Source organism: Dendrobates tinctorius, unplaced genomic scaffold (assembly GCF_039654945.1).
Source record: "Dendrobates tinctorius isolate UK_male_01 unplaced genomic scaffold, ASM3965494v1 ptg000014l, whole genome shotgun sequence".
Taxonomy (NCBI): Eukaryota; Metazoa; Chordata; class Amphibia; order Anura; family Dendrobatidae; genus Dendrobates; species Dendrobates tinctorius.
Window position 1 is genome coordinate 4,733,324 of NW_027361682.1, and position 25,704 is coordinate 4,759,027.

Here is a 25,704-nt window from a genome sequence, read left to right on the forward strand (position 1 = left end):
TCCGTGGTGGAGGAAGGAGCTGGAGGGCAGCTCTGACAGAGCCTGGTGTGAAAGGAGTCATAGGCAATTTCCTTAGCTCCTGACAGAGCTTGGTGGCAGCGATTCTGAGGAGAGCTGCATGCTGGCGGTGGACTCTGTTGCCAGGAGCAAGTGCACCAGAGTAAAGCTAAGGGTGTTCCCTGTTTGTGTTTTTCCTTAGTGTGTATTAGTGCAGCGGTGGGGCCAGTGCCTGCGCCACCCAGCTCCCTAGCAAGGGATAGGTGTAGGGTGTGCTAGGGCGACAGGTTCGTGATCGGCGCCTGGTGCGGAACCGGCATAGGGAATGCTAGGAGCGTTAGAGACACTGACTTAGGGGAGTGCAGGAGGTCTCCACGTCCCCTTTCCCTATCGCAGGGCCCACCATTGTAACTGTTTCCCTACCCCTTGTCTTGTCGTTTTAGCACTGGCCTGCGAGCCGTGTCACACAGGACAATATCACGTGCCGCGTCCTGTTGTTCTAGTTACCGGCCTGCTGGTCGCGTCACACAGGACGGCTCCACGTGACAGATGTGTTGTGGGGTATTTGACGGGATGACAGCATTAATAAGGTGCAATATGGTAGCTTTAGTGGGCAGCCATAATTGTGGAAGAATTTGCCGTAGGTGCTGCGCCAAACTTCAGCAAAATGCTTCCTCACCATCGTTAGATATTGTGCGGGAAATGTAGTCCGTAACGAGACTGTCAACCTGACGTCGGATAGCTACACTTTGCTGCTCTCTCCTTCTTACTCGCCGCAGAATTGCTGTCACATGGGGGAGATATCAAGGGTGAGGGTTGGGCTGCTGCTTCTCCTGATCGTTCGGAACTTCACCTTGTGCTGCAGGAATAGGCTCCTCTTGCGCATATGGGCCAGGAGCATCCTCCTCTGCTGTTATGTGTGCTTCGGTTTGGGACTGGCCAGGCTCAGCCTCAGAGGCTGGGTCACCTTCCGCTAAGTTAGATTCCGTTCTATAAAGCAGACACATATTACAAAATGTTTTGTTTGGCTAAACTGGTTTAACCAAAATAAAGTTTGACAAAACACAATGTTCTTATGGTCTTAAATCCATGACTGGTGCCAAAAAATTCAGCCAGCTCATGTGTATATATATGGCCTTTTTTACCACCTCCTGCACCACTTTTCTGGCATTGCTGCTGCTCCCTCCTGTACTGATCATGACAGCTTCTCCATCTGCGTTGCACATCATTCACTAAAAGAAAAGAAAATGAGGTAGGGACATATTCAAAATACTAATACCAAAAACACAAACAACAAAAAAAATGAGCATACAAATTACGCACCAAATGACATTATAGAGAACACTTAGACAATAAAATACATCACAGAATGACAATACTAAAATCTTTTTAGAAAAAAAAACAGGAGGACAGAGTGTCCTGCCAGCAAGCTAAGACTGAATGATAAAATAGGGCAGGCACTAAAGGTGGATGGTAACAATGGTACCAATAGCTTGCATTGAACAGTCACACAGCAAGGTATTAAAAAAGGAAAGGGCATAATGGGCAGTTAAGCAAACAGACTACTAAATACGACCCAACACATGATACAAGGATGTTTTTGGAAGTTTAAAGAAAAAACTTTTTCTAGTACAGTTAAAAGTAATAGCACTTTAAAGTTTTCTGTGTTAAATCAAAACCTACACTAAAACAAGGCTTTTTTAAAAACATCTTCAACATATAGGAAACAAAAAAACTAATACTTACTCATTCCCAGCTGCACATCCGGGGCACTTTCAGCATAATTAGGAAACAACTGCTGACATATACACTGCTCAAAAAAATAAAGGGAACACTTATACAACAGAATATAACTCTAAGTAAATCAACCTTCTGTGAAATCAAACTGTCTACTTAGGAAGCAACATCAGTGTTGCTTCAGTTGTCAATCAGTTGACAATCAATTTCACATGCTGTTGTGCAAATGGAATAGACAACAGATGGAAATTATTGGCAATTATCAAGACACCCTCAATAAAGGAGTGGTTCTGCAGGTGGGGACCACAGACCACATCTCAGTACCAATGCTTTCTGGCTGATGTTTTGGTCACTTTTGAATGTTGGTTGTGCTTTCACACTCGTGATAGCATGAGACAGACTCTACAACCCACACAAGTGGCTCAGGTAGTGCAGCTCATCCAGGATGGCACATCAATGCGAGCTGTGTCAAGAATGTTTGCTGTGTCTGTCAGCGTAGTGTCCAGAGGCTGGAGGCGCTACCATGAGACAGGCCAGTACACCAGGAGATACGGAGGGGGCCATAGGAGAACAACAACCCAGCAGCAGGACTGCTACCTCCGCCTTTGTGCAAGGAGGAACAGGAGGAGCACTGCCAGAGCCCTTCAAAATGACCTCCAGCAGGCCACAAATGTGCATGTGTCTACACAAACGGTTAGAAACCAACTCCATGAGGATGGTCTGAGGGCCAGACGTCCATAGATGGGAACTGTACTCACAGCCCAACTTCATGCAGGATGCTTGGCATTTGCCACAGAACACCAGGATTGGCAAATTCACCACTGGCGCCCTGTGCACTTCACAGATGAAAGCAGGTTAACACTGAGCACATGTGACAGACGTGACAGAGTCTGGAGACGCTGTGGAGAGCGATCTGCTGCCTGCAACATCCTTCAGCATGATCGGTTTGGCAGTGAGTCAGTAATGGTGTGGGGTGGCATTTCTTTGGAGGGCTGCACGGTGTTGGGCATACTTCATACAGTATGCTGTGATTTTTTTCTCAGTCCGATTTCAACTGAGAAAAAAATTACAGATGAGATGTAACCCATTTTTTTTCTCGGATTGCACTCGTCCATTTTTCTTGCAAATGAGTATGAGCCCTTAGTCTGACTTACAGTAGGTCGCGTGACCATTTAAATTGCCTAGGGCTCCATGAAAGCCTAATACGGTTTCATTTTTGGTCGCCATGTTAATTTACTATTTCTGTTTTGTTTGTTTAAATCAATTTATACAACTTCTCCATCTGTCTTAAACTCTTACAATCTTTTTTTCCAGGTTAAAGATCTGCCCTATATTAATACTATAGAGACATATATGAGGGGCGATGATCGGTGTAAACAGGAGATTCCTACAGATAACTGCACGGGTGAGTAATGGCCACTAAATGCAGGGAAGTCACAGGTTCTACTTAGTTACTGGATGGTATAATTATGGGTAATTGTTTTAGAAGCTGTGACACGGAGTTTTTTGTGCGTATTTTTACACCTAAGGATTTATCTCTGAAAAAAAAACCTTTAGACACTATTTTATTTAGTTTGACTATGCTTTAGAATGGAGTCTTCTGTATTCACAGTCTTGTTTAACCCCAGACACTGTGCTCAGAGGATGTAACTAAATTTACTTTTGACACTTGTCAGTGTTGGGGATTAAAACTCAGGTCCTCTGATATGGAAGGCGGAAACATTACTAGTGAGCCACAGGCTGAATTTTTATGGACAAAATACATTTCTTAAGCAAAAAGAAAAATACTGTATATACTCGAGTATAAGCCGACCCGAGTATAAGCCGACCCCCCTAATTTTGCCACAAAAAAATAGGAAAACTTATTGACTCGAGTATAAGCCTAGGGTGGAAAATGCAGCAGCTACTGGTAAATTTCAAAAATAAAAATAGATACCAATAAAAGTAACATTAATTGAGACATCAGTAGGATAAATGTTTTTGAATAGCCATATTGAATCAGGAGCCCCATATAATGCTCCATACAGTTCATGATGGGCCCCATAAGATGCTCCATAGAAAATAAACCTCTGCACAAAGGTTAGTAATGGTCCCATAAGATGCTCCCTAGAAAAATATGACCCATATGCTGCTCCATAAAGGTTATGGCCCCATAAAATGCTCCATAGATTATGCCCCCATAAGATGCTCCATAGATTATGCCCACATATGCTGCTCCATGGATTATGCCCCCATATGCTGCCCCATTTATTATGCCCCATAAGATGCTCCATACATTATGCCCCCATATGCTGCTCCATATATTATGCCCCCATATGCTGCTCCATAGATTATGCCCCCATAAGATGCTCCATATATCATGCCCCCATATGCTACCCCCATATATTATGCCCACATAAGATGCTCCATATATCATGCCCCCATATGCTGCCCCCATAAGATGCTCCATAGATTATGCCCCCATATGCTGCCCCCATAAGATGCTCCATCGATTATGGCCCCATATGCTGCCGCTGCTGCAAATAAAAATTAAAAAATGACATACTCACCTCTCCGTCGCAGGGTGTCAGGTGCCGGTGTCGCTGCTGGCTCAGGACCCGGCACCTGAGACATTCACCTGTCCTGCGTCCATCGCTGCTGCTCACCGCTATCTGCCACATCATCTGTCAGTGACGTTCAGGCAGCAGAGGGCACGGTGCTCACTAACCACGTCACCGCGCCCTCTGCTGTCTGAATGTCACTGACAGAGGACACATCAGACAGCAGCAAGCAGCGATGGCTCGGGGACAGGTGAATATAGCCTATACTTAACCCGTCCTGATGCGGTCTCTGCAGCTCCGTTCTCCCACTGTCTTCCTTCCTGCCTTCAGCGGTCACGTGGTACCGCTCATTAAACTCATGAATATGCGCATATTCATGAGTTTAATGAGCGGTACCGGTATTCAGCGGTGACCGCTGAAGGAAGGAAGGGAGACCGTGGGACAAGCAAGGGGGCTGCAGAGAAAACGCCAGAAGGGGTAAGAATGACCTGACACCCCCGCTCCCCCTCCCCCTCTGACCCCCTGGCGTATATGACTCGAATATAAGCCGAGAGGGGGACTTTCAGCCCCAAAAAATGGGCTTAAAATCTCAGCTTATATTCGAGTATATACGGTAAGTCCACAGCACCTCATAGTATCACAGGGTTAACTTTACCCACAATAGAAGCGCACGTTAGATCCAAGGAGTCCCTCTTGGAATATGTTCAGACATCACAAACAGGGTAGAGACAGCGCTTCACAGGTTTGTGGATTTTTAAAAAAGATCTCGTATGATCAAAACGTTGCCACAGAAGGCAGAATAAAGGGAAAAAAAATTCTCAGTCTGAAAACCTCAGTAGCATTTTTCTTTTTCAAGCATAATATTCCAAAATATATAAATGGCGCAATTGTTGTGAGAATAGGAAAAATACTCATGCAGAACTGTGATTTCCTGTCTTAAAAAGGACGCATATGGGAAGCCAGATGGACCCCATAATAAATGGGATCACTCAACAGATCAATTTTGAACATGAATCCTGTTTGCTTATTGGAACAGAAAAACGAAAATTCACAAGCAAAAGTGGGAACAGTCTGAGGCTGTCACTGGAAAAATGGAGACGTCTGTTTCATTTTACTTTCTCTTTCAAGTGAATTTGTCTGTGAAAAAAAAATGTTTGCACTCAGATGTCATCCGTGTTGTCATCTCGGTGCTGTCCGTTCTTCACTGAGCAGCTGACATTAGAGACTTTGACAAACAAAAAAAACTGGATGACACACAGAATGTAAAACGGATGGAGGGAACAAATATGGATCAAACATATTGTAATAGAAGTTGTTTTTTTAACACATAAACAAAAAAAAATTATGTTGAGGCCTAAGTCTATGTTCACATTCTGAAGTGCACTCTGTCTGGGGGTTACATCTTTATACACAAAAATAGTGTGCAAATGTGCCCTGTAGAGATGAGCGAGCTCTAAAATACTTGGATGCTTTTTACTTGTAACAAGCTTTTCGTAATGCTCGAGTCAGGTAACAAGCATAATGGAAGTCAGTTGGACATTTTTCAGGATGTTTGGGGGGACAGGGAAATTGCTGAAATTGATGGAAAGGTATGGAAAAAGCAGTGGGAAGACGCCTGGACGCATCTCTGACTCATAGGGCACTGCTAGGATCAAGTTTGTCAGAATACTACGCCACTTTTACAGACTGACAATAAAACATACAAAACCGAAGATAAAATGGATTTTACAGGAAAAAAGGTTAGGAAATAGTCTTTACAATACTACAAGGTCTCTAAGGGTTCAGTTCTTTTTACCACACAATACTGTATAGCCCTCAATATACTAAAATTATATCTATTGTCAAGAAATATCTCCCCATGCTCAATTTGGACAATAACCTTAAAACTGTGATTAATGGCAATATATATTTTTCAGCCAAGAAGGCACCAACTTTAAGAAGTCTCCGAGTTTTTTTTTCCAGTAAACTTGTTGGTATTGGGAATACTAGTAATTAGTTAAACACTAAAGGTTTTTTTCAATGCGCACCGCTATACCTGATATGCTTGGATTTTGCCTAATCATCGCTGCCAGTGGTTCTATGCATACAACATATAATAGGGACGATAGGGGGCAGCCTTGACGGGTACCATTTGATATCTTAAATGGGGGAGAAGTGCAGAAAGGGAGCCTAATTGAGCTATATAATACTCCAATAGCCAATAGAAAGAGGCCCTAAAAACCCAAAGCCTTCAGAGTTTCGAATAAAAAGGACCAATTAAGGCGGTCAAAAGCCTTTTCTGCATCTAAACTTAGTATAAGAGACTGTAGTTTATTTTTCTTAGCAACATCAATCAGGTCTATTGCCCGTCCAGTATTGTCTCCCCCCTGTTGGATAGGGACGAAACCCACCTGGTCCTTGTTTATAAGCTGGGGAAGCCAACAGTTCAATCTATTAGCTAGTAAGCGAGTGAATATTTTGAAATCGGAAATTAACAACGCTATCGGGCAATAGTTTGAGCGATCCAGGGCATCCCTCCTCGATTATGGGATAAGGATCAGATAGGAATGCGTCAGTGTGTCTGGCATGGGGGAGCCCCCAAGAAAGGAATTAAAGAGATTGACCATATGTGTAGAGAGCTCCTCTGCAAAAGTTTTATAGTACAAATAAGTCAGCCCATCTGGGGCCGGAGATTTACCCAAGGGGAGGTCCCTCAAAATGTCCACGACCTCCTCCCACATCACACTCTTGTTACAAGACCTCCTCCCGCATCACACTCTGGTTACAGGACCTCCTCCCGCATCACACTCTGGTTAAGAAACAACAAGGCCTCAGGGGGGAGAATTGGAAGGTTCAAGCTTGACAAAAATTGGCGCAGAATCACTATTCTATTGGCCTTGTCTAAAGGGATAGCGTCTTGTAAGTTATATAATTTGTTATAAAAAATTATAGAACATGTCCGAGATTTCAGTGGGGTCGTAATGTATTGTGCCATCATTACCTCTCGGAGCCTGGGGATGGGAGTTCAAGGCTCTGTCCTTCAACAATCTGGCCAAAAGTGTATGAGCTTTATTTCCTTTCTTGTAGTACTTTTGTTTAGTATAAAGAAGGAGTTTTTCAACCCTCCGTGTTGTCAGATCTTTCAATTTATTTCTAAGTGTCACAACCTTATTTAAGGTCCTCACTGAAGGCGAGACTACCAGCTTCCACTCCTCACTTGATAACTGAGAAGTTATTTTATCTGATTCTGCTTTAGCATTTTTTTAATCTAGAGCCCTCTTTAATACAATAGCCCCTCATGACAGGCTTATGGGCCTCCCAAAGAACCGAAGGGGAGGAAACTGAGCCCTCATTCAAATGGAAGAAGTCAGAGAGATGGTTCCATAAAGTCTTCCGAATTGTCGGAAGAGGTCTGTAATTTTTATCGTAGGTACACTTCAGAGGTCAGACATTTCCTGAAATTTTTTACCAAGTTTGCACACACTGCAGCAGGGATTTTGGCCCACTCCTCCGTATAGATCTTCTCCAGATCTTTCAGGTTTCGGGTCTGTCGCTGGGTAACACTGAGTTTCCGCTCCCTCTAAAGATATTCTATTGGCTTTAGGTTTGGGGACAGGTTAGGCCACTCCAGGACCTTGAAATGCTTCTTATGGAGCTGCTCCTCCTCCACTCCCCCAAATTGATTTAAAGGCTATGTGCAATTTTTCCACTCAGAACTGTTGAGGAAAATATGCAGTATTTTACAGTAAAGCAAAGGGAATGAGATTTCTAAATTATAATGCACATGTTGCCCATTTTGCAGCAGATTCAGGTCTGGATAATGTCAATTTTTGCTGCTCCCATTCCAATGATTGGAGAAAAATATGGAGCAAAAACCATGTAAATAGACATGGCAAAAATGCATATTTTATGTAGCATTTTTCCTGGCATCACATCAAGATTTGCAGTAGAATTTTCTGCTTCAAATCCTGAATGTGTGCAAATAGCCTTAGTCCCTGTCCTGTGCTCTCTCCCCTATACATGTTCATTATAAGTCTGTGTTCAAGACGAAAAAAGACCTGGAAAACAGTATCAATATCACTAATACCACCTAACATCACCTGCCTCCCAAAAGACAAGAAGCTCCAGGCATAACATAGAGGTAAGTTAATTAAATGTTTGACCAAATATTTCAGGGTAATTTTCAAGTTGATAGTTTTGCCTGGCACCCGTATGAGGGCATAAATATCCAAATGGCCATGGCAGAAAAAAGGTTCCTCACCCCTGATGTAACTGGTAATGATTGGTGACAGACAAAGTTAATCATGGACCATTGGAGAAGATGAATTCAAGGGAGAAGTGAAAAATTGAAACCGCGCAACCTAGTGGCCTAACGTCACAATCCAATTCACTCGAATGCGAAATCCCCTGGATGTGGGACAGAGGATGCACATTTAATGGACATATTTTGGGAATGCAAGTGTTTCGGCTTGTACTGGATAAATACCTTGTCCCAGGTACAAAGATACAGATATTTCAGGGTGCAATTTCAGGCAGACCCTAAGATATGTGTGTTGAGGCATTTGGGAGATTCTAAGGATTTTCGATCCTCGTTAACTATTGGATTATGATGAATACTATACCAAGCTTGCAAACTCATTGCATCACATTGGTTGGATGCTCAGCCTTTGTCAATCAACAAATTAATAAACAGAATAAGTGATAACAAATTTTTGTAAAAGGGGCTATATAGAAAGAGAAAAGCAACAAAGAAATTTTAAAAAATTAGGGGGACCATGGCTGAATGTTCCAGGCCTACCGTATGGTGCATTGATGGGTTATGGCAGTTAATGATTTGAGGTTAGAATGTTACAGTATTCCCGCGTAATGGTCAATGTGGTTGCTTTATGTTATAAAGTCCTGGGCTGACTCTTGAATTTCAGTCAATTCTGTATATATGTGGTATATTGTGGTAATTATGTACGTAGGTTGTTCTGGTTACCTGGGGAAAGAGATATTGGTTTATATTTTTATAATGATTAATAAATGAGAGATAAAGATGTTTATTTAACAGTATAGTGCTTACATTTAATGGATAACAATACTATCTGGCCTATCATGTAATTATAAACATGTTATTGTTAATTGACTGGCTTGTAATATTGATATATATTTTCTCTTATTAATAAAAAAAGAGCTGATTAAAAAATGTATAAACTATATAATATTGATATGATTTCATTGTAGCATTATTGGAAAATAATTAAGTCATTTTTATTCTTGACAGATGAGTGTACCAGGAGCTCAGAGGTACTTTCAGATTTTGCAACAGATGATCATAGTGTTACACCAGATACATATGAAAAACATGCCATAATCCCAGATACACCTCAAGCCCTTCTCAGAAAAAGTCTTTCATCTGACCATTTTCAACAGATCATTTCTTCTGCTTCATCAATGACCAATATGCAAAACAAAAGTCATAGAAGAACCAATGAACATGAACTAGCTCTTAGAGAGGAGAAACTATTTTTATGCTCACAATGTGGGAAATGTTTTAATAGGAAACTGAATCTCGTAAGACATCAGAAAATTCACACAGGAGAGAATCCATTTTCATGTTCAGAATGTGGGAAATGTTTTAATAGGAAATTGAATCTCATTAGACATCAGAGAATTCACACAGGGGAGAAGCCATTTTCATGTTCAGAATGTGGGAAATGTTTTAACAGGAAATTGAATCTCCTTACACATCAGAGAATTCATACAGGGGAAAAGGAATTTTTATGTTCAGAATGTGGGAAATGTTTTATAGGGAAATCAAATCTTGTCAGACATCAGAGTATTCACACACAGGAGAAGCCATATTCATGCTCAGAATGTGGGAAATGTTTTACTGACAAATCACATCTTATTGAACATCACAGAATTCACACAGGGGAGAAGCCATTTTCATGTTCTGAATGTGGGAAATGTTTTACAAAGAAATCAACTCTTCTTGTACATCAGAGAAGTCACACAGGGGAGAAGCCATTTTCATGTTCAGAATGTGAGAAACGCTTTACAGTGAAAGCAAGTCTTGTTAGTCATCAAAGAATGCACACAGGAAAGTAACAATTTTTCTTTTTTATCATTTAATTGAAAACATGTAAGAAACAAATGCAAATTTTAATTCACACATCTACAAGAAAAAGCAATAACTATTTGGAGCATTCTAAGATTATTAGAAAATGTATACAATTACCAATGATTGTTATTGAAAACAATTTGTATTCATATACAATAATACAGCTATGTATGAATCATATACTGTATATAGATGTCACAAGGAGGCTTTCTCAAACATATCCAACTGTCATGGTGGTGTCAGGGTCTGTGGGTTCCATAGATTTAGACACTCCTTTTTGTGACTCCATAAATAGTTATGATCGGCACAGAGTGAGTCAGGCATCGACTTCTAGAGCTGCAGCTCCTAGGCAGGTTAGAATGTGTTAAATCTTCTCTGGACTGAGCTTGTTGATTGCCTGTGGTCACATACTGTGAGACAACCATTCTTATCTGATCTTTTCCTATTTAAGCTGGCTCCACTATTCAGATAATGCCAGCAATAGTTCTCTATCCTGGTCTGGAGAGTTGGACACATACTGGTTATTAGTGGTTATTTCTAAAGTTGTTATGAGTGGTGTTTGGTTCACCCTTTCCCTGAGTTGTCTTTATATTAGTTTGTTGCTACTCGTGCTATACAATATATATTCCTCTGAGACTGTTGTGTGATTGTCTTTCCGCTTCTGCCCTGTCTTGTCTTAAATTTTCCCATACACTGCACAGACTAGTCGTACTTAGGAGCATAGGAAGGAACGAGGCCCAGGCATCTTCACCTTCAGGGGTAATCTTGAGAAAGGGATAGCCAGGGATCCCTAGCCTGAGGGTCAATATAGGTGCACATCTATTATCCCACAGTCACTTTGTGACAATAGATGTATAAAATATTTAGCATTTCCATAAATGAGATCTTTGATACCGATCTCTTCTGTTTGATGTGACATCGGCATTGGAGAGATGCTGCTATAGATCAGAACAGTTGCCATCCAGCAGCTAGCTCCTCTGATAACAACTTAACGACCAGTGATACAAATTAAAACAGTGGCCATTTAGGGTCCTTATTTGTCCTATTAAAATGGCGTTGAGAAATAAGTAATGCTTCCATTTAATGAAAATCCCACACAGGTGACAGATGTATATGACATCTGCATCTGACATCCGATTAACCTGTTAAATGCTGCTGTCAATCATGACCACAGCTTCTAAGTGTTTAAAAATTGATTAAACACATATAATATGTAAAGATGTAAAACATAAAACACACACACAGAAACGTGCACACAAATTTCGAAAACCCATTTTGCCACTAAAAATGCAGCCTTTGTGTTACAACAAAAAACCTTCACATAATTGGTATCACCAGATTCGAAATGACCAGAACTATAAAACTGTCTCATTGTTTATTCTGTGTGGTGAGAAAAGTATAATAAAAAACATGTCAAAATGTAGTTTCTTCATCATACTGACAGACAAAAGATAGAAAAAGGTTTTATCCAGCTCACCAGTTAGATGAATGCAGTTCCATCAGCAGTGCATGAAAATGTAGCCTGTGCTGGCATCAGGATGAAGACAATTCAAAAGGAAGATATATCCAGCAACAGGTCCGGGGGAAAATTTAGTTAAAAACAGCAATTTTATTAAGAAAAAAAAACCGTTAAAAAATATCCATATAATAAAAGTGCAGTGTCACAGGGAAGTGCACAAACTGACGCTGTTCTGTCATCACTAAATGAGGCAGGCTCATGTAGCTATACAGAAAGAATAAGGAGGCGCACTCAGCTTAAGAGGATAACGAGGTGCAACCTGAACCGGAATACAAAAGAAAAGTCAAACAGCTGCACTCTCAATTCGTGTTGCTAGTGAATATTTAATAAGTAGAAAGGTGACACCATACAAATTGATTTTTGATGCAGAAGGCAAGAAGCGAAAGTGACATTTTGACTCTTTGAAGAGTCTTTTTCAAACGCTACTGTAGATTCAGTATGGCTCAAAAGAAAACTGATGTGCACTCTAGGTGCTTTAGATATGCAATGTTGTGCACTGTTGGAGGTGGTGTCCAGGAGCGCGTATTGCAGCGCAATTGTGATGATGTCACTCTTCAAAAAGTCAAAACGTCACTTACGCTTCTTGATTCTGTGCCCTATGCATCAAAAATCAATTTGTATGGTGTCAGATTTCTACTTATTAAATATTCACAAGCAACACGAATTGAGAGTGCAGCTGTTTGACTTTCCTCATGTAGCTATACAGACCGATAAACCGCTATACTGGGGTCTAATAAGGAGACTGTGGTTGAGTCTGTGCTTTTATTGAACGTGATAGTATATTGGCGCGGTTAAACTGTAATTAGACCATGTGGCCACTGGTTCCGGTGAATTTGACAGTCTTTCACAAGGACGAGGTCACCTATTGTTAGGAACGGCAGAAGGCACTAAATAAATAAATAATAAAGTGCGTTCGCCGCTCGGGGTCCACCGTGCAGTAGGTGTTAAACCGCTGCTAGATAATGGCAGACACGCTATGTGGCGGTATATTGCACGCGGGTTAGACGTCACCCGGTGTGCACTGGGCGTACTCTTGTTAGCTTCACAGAGACTCCTAAGGCAATAACATAAAGGTGGAGCCTGTTGGACTCACAGGTCTCATAGAAGTGCACGCACGGTATATAGTCACAGGAGCTGGGCCCTAGGCAGATGGTCAGAGTCCGTCTAGACCTACCGTGCGTGCGGCGTTGCAACTGCGGACGCCAAGAGGAGCTGTAGACTGCAGCGCGGCGATAGACACTGCCGCTAATCAACAATGCCCGATAGCAGGCGCACTGTCAGACGCTAGCACTGTGGAGGATGCAAATGTGGCTAGTAGCTTGCCACTGGCTGGCGCAGACTCTAAAGCTAAATCCCTATACACACTCGTAATATCAGAGGAAGGGGATCTTAATTAGTCATTCGCAGGTTCATGCATCCATCATCATTCACACAGTAGCAACTAGAGACTATACTAGCACATGGCCAAGCAGCCATGCAAACCTTTTATAGCCAGGACCTTCCGGAAGCTTCCAGATTCCTAAGATGGACCCATCAGATCTGGAGAAGGACCTGGACATGTGACTCCCGATCTCCAATGGGAGATCATCTCGTGAGCATGCTCAGTGGAGCGACAGAGGGACTTAGCCTCTGGAGCGATTTGCTGCTGAGCAGCCTTCATTGCTATTGCTGACCCAAAGGTGGCAGCAACAGCCAGACCCACAGAGCAGGTCTCGGCAGAGTGTCTGGAACGCCGGGACTGCTGAGCAAACTCCTCTGCGGTGGACAGACAATGAGAGACCGCAGAATATGAAGCTCTGGATTCCTGTTGAGCCGCTGCAGGAACCCAACGCCTAACACCTATCCTCAGATTAGGCCTAGTAGATTGCCACTTCATCTGTGACTGCAGGGTAGACAAATATTGTTTTGCAGAAAGTATTTGCAAGACTTTGTACCTGTCTCCATTGGCGCTTGTAGACGTCCTTACCATCGAATCCTCCTGGAGAGGCACTGGACAGTCCCGTTTTCTTGGTAAGGAGAGTGTCAGGAACCCCGCACTGCACTTGCTCACTGAGCCAGTGCGTGTGTCCTGAGTACAAAAACAGTGCTCAAAGATACCTGTGGAACAGGGCAGCAGCGGTGATGATGCGTGCTTCAGAGTATCAGGACCTGAAGCACGTGACTGCTGGGGGCGTGGCCTAAGCTCCACAGACCTAGGAGCTGCAGGGAAACTCCTAGAAAGGTAACTACAGGACAATGTTACCAAGGGGCATAGACAGAGACAGAAACCAGATGAAGCCGGGATCAAAGCACAAGATAGCAATACAGTACCAAAGGGTTAGACAGAATGGATAGTCAGGACGTAGCAATAGATCAGAAAACCAGAACGGGCAATAGACGGTACAATAGGGACAAACTGTAACGGAGTAACAATAGCCAAGCCAGGAGGTCAGAACCAGAAAAGACAATAGTACCAAAACGAGAGACGGAGTACAGAGTGAGGGAACAGATCGGGTCATACACGGGAAGCAAACAAACAACGCAGAATACACACACACCAGGGGTCAGACACACCAGAACAACAGTATAGCTGACAGAGAACCCTGGTAAAGAGCGAGTATAAATACCCCTCCCAGATCCAGAAAGAGGCCACGAACACTTACCCTGTGAGTGCAGGGCAAGAACCCTGTTCAAACCATGACAGTACCCCCCTCTTAACGGGGGGGCCACTGGACCCCCAGGCTTGTCTGGGTATCTTTCGTGGAAAACCCGCACCAGACGATCGGCATGCACCGAACTGGCCGGAACCCATGACCGATCCTCCAGAGAGTACCCTTTCTGGTGTATCAGATACTGGAGTCTCAGGCGCACCCACCAGGAGTCAACAATGTGTCCTACTTCATACTCCAGCTGCCCCTCTACCAGCACTGTTGGAGCATTTGATAAGGGATCCTCTCTCACCGTCCCCACAGGCTTTAACAGGGACCTGTGGAAGACATCAGAAATTTTAAAGGAGGTGGGCAGCTGCAGTTGGTAGGCTACTGGGTTAACAACCTCAACAACTTTGTATGGGCCAATAAACTTGGGGCCCAGCTTTATGGATGGTATCTTAAGCTTGATATTGCGGATGGATAGCCACACCTCCCCTACTGCAAATGCTGGACCTGGCCCCCTCCTCCTGTCAGCAAACCGCTTATAGTTTTCCTGGGCCTTGGAAATATTCCTCTGAACCTCCCTCCAAAGAATTCTAAGACGTTGTGTCGCACCCTCAGCTCCAGGACAACCTGAATCCATGCGGGATAACTCTCCAAAATGTGGGTTAAACCCATAGTTGATCTGAAAGGGAGACTTCCCAGTAGATTGACTCACACGACCGCTGAATGCAAACTCTGCCATGGGCAATACCTCACACCAGTCCTCCTGCCTGGAAGAGGCCAAGCATCTCAGAATCTGCTCCAACGATTGGTTCGTGCGCTCCGTCTGTCCATTAGACTCTGGGTGGTAGGCAGAGGAGAAGGACTACGAAATCCCCAGCTTTTTGCAAAAAGCCCTCCAGAACCTGGCTACAAACTGTACCCCTCTGTCTGACACCACATTCATAGGCACTCCATGCAACCGAATTATATGCTGCATAAATAAGCGGGCCAGGGTTTCGGCAGATGGCAACGCGGGGAGAGGTACAAAGTGGGCTTGTTTTGAAAACCTATCCACCACCACCCATATCACCGAGTTGCCCCTGGAAGGAGGAAGATTTGTGATAAAATCCATGGACAAATGTGTCCATGGTCTATCCGGAATTGGCAAAGGCACCAACTCCCCGGCCGGCCGGACCTGAGAACTTTCAGAACGAGCACACACCCCACATGTAGTCACAAACGTTTTAATATCTGTTACCATAGAGGGCCACCAGAAACCCCTTGCATTTGGCCCCCGGGTAGCTGCAATCTCAGGATGAGCACTCAACATAGAATCGTGAAATTCCTGCATAAGTCCGAGACGGAAACGTTCCAGTACAAACAATTTACTTGGGGATTAACCCCCTGGAGACCGAGCCTGGGCCTCCAAAATCCCTCTCTGTAGGGCAACCTCCTCGATTGTTACCCAGACTCAGTCATTGTCCTGACAGCTTCACTGAAGAAGGGCAAGAAGGACAGTTCCTTCTCCAATGTCCAGCGGATCCACAGTAAAAGCACAATTGGTTGTTTCTACGGTGTCTCCTCTCTTTTTCCTTCAATGACGTGGCACCAACCTCCATGGGCTCAGGACTAGATGCAGGGTCTCTCAGATTGGAGAATAAAGGGGTCTCCTGCAGCATGACCTCTCTTGCCTGCAGCCTACGGTCCATGCGGACAGCCTGGATCATAGCGTCCTCCAAAGAATCCGGTGGAGGATGAAGGGCTAGGGCATCTTTCAAACGTTCGGACAGGCCTCTACAGAACAAACCCCGAAGGGGAGCATCATCCCAGGAGACCTCCGCTGCCCAGCATCTGAACTCAGAGCAGAACCATTCAGCAGAGTGCCTCCCGTGTCACAATCATCACCATATCCTCTGCCAGACGCACTCTATCAGGCTCATCATAAATGTGCCCCAGAGCCTCAAAGAACAAATTCACCGACATACGTTCAGAAGCAGAGGAAGAGAGAGAGAAAGCCCATGCCTGTGGAGCCCCCCGAAGTAGGGAAATGACGACCCCCACCCTCTGGAACTCATCCCCGGAGGAGCAGGGCCTCAGAGAAAAAAAAAGCTTGCATCCTTCTCTGAACGACCTGAACTCACTTTTATCCCCTGAGAAAAGGTCTGGCAATTTGACCGGAGATTCGGGGGATGCCAGTGATACATCTCTTTTCCCAGCACTAGGAGCCCCTGCACAGTATACACCAACTGTTGCTGGGTATGGGCCATCGTGCGCTTTCCACATTAAGTTTGTGAAACATTTGGGTCAGGTGCTTGACCTGATCAGCCAAAGCTTGTGTGGGATCCATGAGGATATCACACTTTTTTTTTTTTTTCCTTCAGAGGAAAAAAAAAATTAAAGGGTCAGCTATAATGTCAGGAACCCCACACTGCACTTGCTCACTGAGCCAGTGCGTGTATCCTGAGTACAAAAACAGTGCTCAAAGATACCTGTGGAGCAGGGCAGCAGCGGTGACGATGCGTACTTCAGAGTATCAGGACCTGAAGCACGTGACTGCTGGGGGCGTGGCCTAAGCTCCACAGAGCTAGGAGCTGCAGGGAAACTCCTAGAAAGGTACAGTCATATGTTAAAGTTTGGGCACCCCTAATAATGTTAACCTTTTTTCTTTATAACAATTTTGGATTATGCAACAGATATTTCAGTTTCATATATCTAATAACTGATGGACTCAGTTATATTTCTGGATTCAAATGAGGTTTATTGTACTAACAGAAAATGTGCAATCTGCATTTAAACAAAATTTGACCGGTGCAAAAGTATGGGCACCCTTATCATTTTCTTGATTTGAACACTCCTAACTACTTTTTACTGACTTCCTGAAGCACCAATTTGGTTTTGTAACCTCATTGAGCTTTGAACTTCATAGCCAGGTGTATCAAATCATGAGTAAAGGTATTTAAGGTGGCCACTTGCAAGTAGTTCTCCTATTTGATTCTCCTATAAAGAGTGGCATCATGTGCTCCTCAAAACAACTCTCAAATGATCTGAAAACAAAGATTATTCAACATAGCTTTTCAGGGGAAGGATACAAAAAGTTGTCTCAGAGATTTAACCTGTCAGTTTCCACTGTGAGGCACATAGTAAGGAAATGGGAGAACACAGGTACAGTTCTTGTTAAGCCCAGAAGTGGCAGGCCAAGAAAAATATCAGAAAGGCAGAGAAGAAAAATGGTGAGAACAGTCAAGGACAATCCACGGACCACCTCCAAAGACCTGCAGCATCATCTTGCTGCAGATGGTGTCACTGTGCATCGGTCAACAATACAGCGCACTTTGCACAAGGAGAAGCTGTATGGGAGAGTGATGCGAAAGAAGCCGTTTCTGCAAGCACGAGTCGCCTGAGGTATGCAAAAGCACATTTGGACAATCCAGTTACCTTTTGGAAGAAGGTCCTGTGGACTGATGAAACAAAGATTGAGTTGTTTGGTCATACAAAAAGGCGTTATGCATGGAGGCTAAAAAACACAGCATTCCAAGAAAAACACTTGCTACCCACAGTAAAATTTGGTGGAGGTCCCATCATGCTTTGGGGATGTGTGGCCAATGCCGGCACCGGGAATCTTGTTAAAGTTGAGGGTCGCATGGATTCAACTCAGTATCAGCAGATTCTTGGCAATAATGTGCAAGAATCAGTGACGAAGTTGAAGTTATGCAGGGGATGGATATTTCAGCAAGACAATGATCCAAAACACCGCTCCAAATCTACTCAGGCATTCATGCAGAGGAACAATTACAATGTTCTGGAATGGCCATCCCAGTCCCCAGACCTGAATATCATTGAACATCTGTGGGATGATTTGAAGCGGGCTGTCCATGCTCGGCGACCATCAAACTTAACTGAACTGGAATTGTTTTGTAAACAGGAATGGTCACAAATACCTTCATCCAGGATCCAGGAACTCATTAGTAGCTACAGGAAGCGACTAGAGGCTGTTATTTTTGCAAAAGGAGGATCTACAAAATATTAATGTCACTTTTATGTTGAGGTGCCCATACTTTTGCACCGGTCAAATTTTGTTTAAATGCAGATTGCACATTTTCTGTTAGTACAATAAACCTCATTTGAATCCAGAAATAGTCCATCAGTTATTAGATATATGAAACTGAAATAGCTGTTGCAAAAAACAAAATTGTTATAAAGAAAAAAGGTTAACATTAATAGGGGTGCCCAAACTTTAACATATGACTGTAACTACAGGACAATGTTACCAAGGGGCATAGACAGAGACAGAAACCAGATGAAGCTGGGGTCAAAGCACAAGATAGCCATACAGTACCAAAGGGTTAGACAGAATGGATAGTCAGGACATAGCAATAGATCAGAAAACCAGAACGGGCAATAGACGGTACAATAGGGACAAACTGTAACGGAGTAACAATAGCCAAGCCAGGAGGTCAGAACCAGAAAAGACATTAGTACCAAAACGAGAGACGGAGTACAGAGTGAGGGAACAGACCGGGTCATACACGGGAAGCAAACAAACAATGCAGAATACACACACACCAGTGGTCAGACACACCAGAACAACAGTGTAGCTGACAGAGAACTCTGGTAAAGAGCGAGTATAAATACCCCTCCCAGATCCAGAAAGAGACCACGAACACTTAACCCTGTGAGTGCAGGGCAAGAACCCTGTTCAGACCATGACAGAGAGTAGCTGGAGTCAATATCAAGGGTTCCACGGGGTCGTTAGGTACTGGAATCAAGGGTCTTGCATTTATTATAGCTGCAGCTTCTGCCATAAAAGTGATTAGGCTTTCATGGGTAAGCCTCCCTGGTCCTTTACATTTTTCTGTGTCACAAGCTCTGCTGGTCCTGAACGACAAGCTATATGAGTCAGGCAGGTAATGGCTCAAATAAGTGACTTTCAACTTGAAAATTTGTTGAACCTGTGAGATCCAAGCTGGATAGCAGAGGTCATAGTATGAAGTGTAGACACCTGAGGGTGGATTTCAGCATCTGAGTCCTCTCCTACTAGTTCAATGGTGTCTGGGAAACGTTCCTCAGTATACAATAGTTTTGGCCATGTTGTGCTTCCTAGTTGACTTGCGTCAACTGCTCTAGTTACGTGAGCTGCGGGATTCTGGTCTGTGGGTATGTAATGCCAATGTTTTGGATGAACTGATCTCCTAATTCGTAGCACTCTGTTATTGACATAAATGTAGAATCGCCTGGTTTCGTTGTGGATATGTCCCAGAACTACTTTGCTGTCAGAACCTGGCCTGTGTAAGGTCAATATCCATCTCGGATGCTATGAAATCCGCTAACTCAACTGCTAAGACTGCGGCGCAAAGCTCTAACTTGGGTATAGTGTGCTCTGGTTGTGGTGCGAGTTTGGCCTTCCCCATAATGAACCCGATGTGGCTCTGACATTTGGAGTCTACAGTTTTGATATAGGCAACAGCGGCAATTGCTTTGACAGAAGCATCTGCAAATACGTACAGTCTTTGGCTTTGTTTTTCTGTAGACAGCACAGGGGTGTATTGTCTTTGCACGTTTAGGTTGGAGAGGGCTGCTAACGAGTTTTTCCATTCTTCCCACTAGATCCTCTTATCAGGTGGCAGAGGTGCATCCCAGTCAGATGTTTCCCTAGTTAAATCTCTTAGTAGGGCCTTGCCTTGTATAGTAACATGAGCTTCGAAACCCAAAGGATCGTACAGACTGTTGATGGTAGACAGGACACCTCTACTCTTGAAAGGCCTTTCTTCCTGGCTCACCTGAAAAGTGAAAGTGTCTGACTGTAGATTCCAGAGAAGCCCGAGGCTGCATTGCATTGGTGCGGGGTCTGACCCCAAGTCTAGGTCTCTGAGACCGTTACATAAGTCCTGAGAAGGGAATGCTTCCATGAGTTCTTGGCTGTTTGAGGCTATTTTGTGAAGCCTGAGGTTCGAGCAGGCAAGCTTCTCCTGGGCTCTCCTGAGAAGACTGATGGCAGTCTCATTTGAAGGCATGGCTTTCAGACCGTCATCAACATAAAAGTCTTTTTCTATGTATTGTCTGACATCTGATCAATATTCTGTTTCTCCTTCTTGAGCCGACCTTTTTAGTCCATAAATGACAACTGCAGGTGAAGGACTGTTGCCAAAGATGTGCACTCTCATGTGATACTCTGTGACGTCTTTAGTAGGATCATTATCTCTGTACCAGAAGAATCTCAGGAAGTTCCTGTCTTTCTCTCTCACAAGAAAACAATGGAACATTTGCTGGATGTCAGCGATGAAGGCAATGGAATCCTTACGGAAGTGCAAAAGTACTCCCAGCTGCTTGTTATTGAGGTCTGGTCCTGTCAGTAGAACATCATTCAGGGAGACATAATCAAACTTAGAACTGGAATCAAACACCACTCTAATCTGGCCTGGTTTCTTAGGGTGGTATGCTCCAAACATGGGTAGTAACCAGCATTCTTCAGAGTCTTTGAGAGCGGGAGCTAGCTCTGCATGACAGTTTTCAAAAATCTTTGAAATGAAGGAGAAAAAGTCATCTTTCATCTCTGGTTTCTTTTGCAGATTATGTTTGAGAGAGGAGAAACATTTTAATGCCTGATTTCTGTTGTTTGGTAGATGTGGTCTTTGGGTTCTGAAGGGAAGAGGAGCGACCCAGCTGGTGGTCTCATCTTTAACAAGTTCTTTGTCCATTATCTCTAAAAACAACTTGTCCTCTACTGACATTGCCAGGTTTCTGGAAGACTGTGCACCCTAACTTATCCTCATAGCTTCCCGACACTATACTGCTGTCATGATTAAAGTCTATTAAATGATTGGGCAGTTGGATGCTGTGTGGTAGTTCTTTGACATGGAACTCATTGTTACAAGGTTGAAACAGAGATGGGCGTCTTTTCTCATGGGCGTAGTTGTCAGCATGCTTGTCACAGAAGATGAGTCATGCATGCGTCTCAAGCATACGTTTCCTATTTTCCATCCCTTCCTCAGCCCTCAATCTGCTAAAACTCTTGTACACATCCTCATCATCTCCCGCCTTGACTACTGCAACACTCTCCTCTGTGGCCTCCCTGCTAACTCTCTTGCACCACTCCAATCTGTCCTCAACTTTGCTGCCCGAATAATCCACCTATCTCCTCACTACTTCCCTGTTTCCCCCCTCTGCAAATCCTTCCACTGGCTTCAAATTCCCCAGCGAATCCAGTTCAAACTAATAACACTGACCTACAAAGCCATCCACAACCTGTCCCCTCCTATATCTCTGAACTAATCTCCCAATATCTTCCCTCACGTAATATTCGATCCTCCCAAGACCTCCTACTCTCCTCCACACTTATTCGTTCCTCATACAACCGCCTCCAAGATTTCTCCCGAATATCCCAAATCCTCTGGAATTCCATGCCTCAGCAGGTCCGATTATCCACCACCCTCAGATCCTTCAGACGGAACCTGAAATCCCATCTCTTCAGGAAAACTTACAGCCTGCAATAACCATTCTGCCACCTCACCATCACCTGGGCTGCCTCCTCACCACCAGAGCTGCTGCACCCCCATCCTTCTGTCTCTTCCCCATTATCCCGTAGAATGTAAGTCCGCAAGGACAGGGTCCTCTCCCCTCTATACCAGTCTGTCATTGTAAATTTGTTTACTGTAAACAATATCTATAAATTTGTATGTAACCACTTCATGTACAGCACCATGGAATTAATGGTGCTATATAAATAAATAATAATAATATTATGACCCATCCTATGTCTAGCTTTTGGGCATAGCGAGCATTGTGGAGTCCATTGATATGACATCTCACTTTATGAACCTGTAAGATATCTCTCCCCAACAGCAGGATTATCTGGGCCTGATGGCCGAGTTCCGGTATAAGGTGTGCTATGCGTTTTAAGTGAGCATGATGGATTGGTACATCTGGCGTAGGGATTTCAGATCTGTTGTCTGGGATCTGGTTACACTCGATGATCGTAGGTAGTGGTAGGCAGAGTGGTACGTCTAAGGACTCGATTTGATAGTCAGTAGCTTTCCTGCCTGCTATTGTCACAGTACCTGCACACGTCTTTAATGAGTAGGGAGTGCTTGACCCTTTGATGTTGAATAGGTCAAAGAATGTTGATCTAGCCAAAGATCGATCACTTTGATCATCCAAGATAGCATACAGTCTTACAGCTTTGTCTCTATGGCCTTTTGGGTACACTCTGATGAGGCATATTTTTGAACAGGACATACAGTACTGTCTATTGTCCCTTTGCAGACTTCAGTACATTGTGAAGTGATCTCTGGAGTAGCTGAAGTAGTGTTCCTTTCCTACCCTCCATGCTCACTGTCAGTTGGCGTGTTTTGTGTACTCCATAGAGATGAGCCAGGGTGTAGAGCAGTGATATGAGCTGTGGTGCTGCATTCTGTGCATTTTACACTGACCTTGCCATCCTTGGCGAGATGAGTTGTGATCGAGCAGCACTTGTAGCATATACCGTTTTCTTTCAGGAAGCTTCTGCGATCTGACATAGATTTTCCTCTGAAGGCTCTGCATTTCAGAAGAGGATGAGGCATCTGATGGAGCGGGCACTGCTTGTCAGGGTCCTGTACCTTTGTCTCTGATTGGGAGCAGCCAGCAGACCTGTAATTAGAACCTGGAGAAGAAACATAAGTCTTGTGTACTGCCACAGAAGTTCTGCATGGATTTGCAGCAGGTGACAGTGTGGCATATGACTCTGTGACACTGCAAAGTCAAAGCTGGGATCGTTTCTAATTCTTGCTTGTTGGTGTATAAAGTCTACAAAAACGGAGAAGGGAAGGAATAGAACACTGTATTTGTATTTGTACGTGGAAACATGTGTGAGCCACCTCTCCTGCAGATTGTAGGGCAACTTTTGGACTATAGGGTTAACACCTCTGGCTCTATCACGGAATGCAAGTCCCTGTAGGTCATCTTCGTATTTGGCAACATGGACTTCCATTAGCAGGTGGCTTAGTTCTCTAAGTTTCTGGAGACATTTGTTAGATATTTTAGGAAAGTCATCGAGTCTTTTGAACAAGGCTCTTTCTATTACCTCTGCTGAGCCGTAACACTCACCCATCCTCTTGGGGTTTCGAACTTTGCGTAGTATAGTCATAGTATGGCATGGTTCCCTGACATAGAGTGTTGTTTTATATAGTAAAAAACTAGAGGAAATTATGTAGACAAATCATTTTTCGTTAAAGAAAATGTAAGTTTTTTTGTCAAATATGTAATGCATATATATTAAATCTGTTCTGATGTTCATGCCATTTGGTATGCTTGTATTCAGTTTAAGAATCGTTGATGCCTCTTTATATTTTAGATTGTGTGATCTGTCACCTCCTCTTTTGGGTGGAGGTACATTTTAAATAGCGTTAACCCTAAGGTTGCTAACATCACCATTGTGGTGATTAAGCAAATGTTGGGAGGTACCCGATAAGCTGCGAGTAGTTTTATGATGTGCATCATACACATGTTCTGATATGCGTTTTCGCAGTGTTCTAATGGTGCAACCGACGTACTGCAGTCCACATTTCTCACATATCATAACATAAACTACATACAGTATGTGCTGCTACAATTAATAAAACCATTGATCGTATGCTCTCTGTTATCAGCAGTGGAAGTACACTTCTTGGTGTTATATATATATAGGGACGTAATACACATAACTTATTTTTCATACTATAAGACGCACTTCTTTCCCAAAAAATTTGGGCGGAAAATGGGGGGTGCGTCTTATAGTGAGAATGCAGGCTTACCGGGGGTTGCGGCAGTGGTGTAGCGGTAGCAGAGGTGTGGCAGTGCAGAGTGCACCTGAGCAGGGTCCATTCCTCAGGATGCTGGCGGCAGAAATGTGTCCATGCTGCGGACCGGTGTCCATGCCAAGCAGAGCCAAATGCATCACCGTTTTCCCTGGGGCCATCTTCCTTAAGCTCAAGCCATGGGCCACCAGAGGCTTTAGGAAAATCGCCGCCGGAGGCCACGCGTGCGCAGATTGAGATCTCGGCGGCACTCGGCTTCTGGAAAATGACCGACAAGATCTCAATCTGCGCAAGTGCGGCCTCTGGCTGCCATTTTCCTGAAGTCTCCGGGCCCAAGGCTTCAGGAAGATGGCCGCGGGGAAACCGGTGATACACCGGGCCATGGCATGGACACCGGGCCGTGGCGTGGACACATATCTGTCGCCGGCATCCTAAGGAAGGGACCCTGTTCCAGTGCTCTGCCTCACTGCCGACACCGGACTCACAGCATCGCACCCCTCACTTCTTCTGCTGCCGGCTTCCTGAGGAAGGGACCATGCCTCCAATGACCCCGCTGTACCATCGCCGGCCTTCTGGTAAGATACCTTAAATTCAGACAATACGATGGACCCCGATCTTATAGATATCTTTTTTCTGCTATTTTTCACCCCAAAATTTGGGCTGTGTCTTGTGGTCCAGTGCGTCTTATAGAAAAATATGGTATATATATATTGTGAGGCAGTGACCCCTGTTGCAGCTAGGGGGTGCTGAGTGTGTTCCTCAGAGTGCGCACGGTGGCGTGTTGGGGCCATGGGTCGGCGTGGCAGTCACAGGCTTATCTGTGATTGTGGTGGTGAGACAGTGACCGGCATGATTGTAAATGGCCGGTATGTGTCACAGAGGTCCTTGTGCTGGGACTTGTAGTTCCATGAGTTTTACTTAGCATAATAGGGGGGCTTATAGGGTTAGTCGGAGAGCTGGCGGGACTAACCACACATACACCACCCACCTATGGGGGTGGTTTCAGCTATATAATGTGACAGGTCTGATCACATGCCTCGAGTGTATGGACCTGAATGGTCAGTGTGTAAGGTCCTGAAGGTGTCTGTGTTGGAAGGTCCTGTGTCTGTGTGGATCGGAGTCCTGGAAGCATGGGGTGAGGCCATGGACCTGCAGAGTCTGTGACGGCTACTGCGTTGAGGAAGCTACCGACCTGCTGGGGATCTGGACTGTCGGGTGGCCTGGTGAGCAAGGCACTCTCCAGGATGATGATCCCAGTTAGGCAGCTTCCACGGAAACCTAGGACTGACAAGGAGTCAGCATGGAAAGCAGGAGCTCCTGGAAGGTAACCCAGAGAATGGGGGAACTGTGTGCACTGATAAGGGTTAGTTAATGAACTGTGCGATCACCTACGGGAACTGGACGGAGTATGGTCCAGCGTGTTTAGAGACTGCAAACTTAA

The 25,704-nt window shown here is 44.2% G+C and overlaps 1 protein-coding gene across 1 annotated transcript in view; it reads left to right on the top strand.

The window, feature by feature from the left end:
* Positions 1 to 25,704, top strand: part of LOC141070528 (uncharacterized) — a 163,909-nt gene that overhangs the window by 108,097 nt on the left and 30,108 nt on the right. Inside the window, 3 exon segments of the mRNA XM_073559538.1 lie at positions 3,049 to 3,139; positions 9,520 to 10,245; positions 24,311 to 24,324. Coding sequence (XP_073415639.1) covers positions 3,049 to 3,139; positions 9,520 to 10,245; positions 24,311 to 24,324 — 831 coding nt within the window.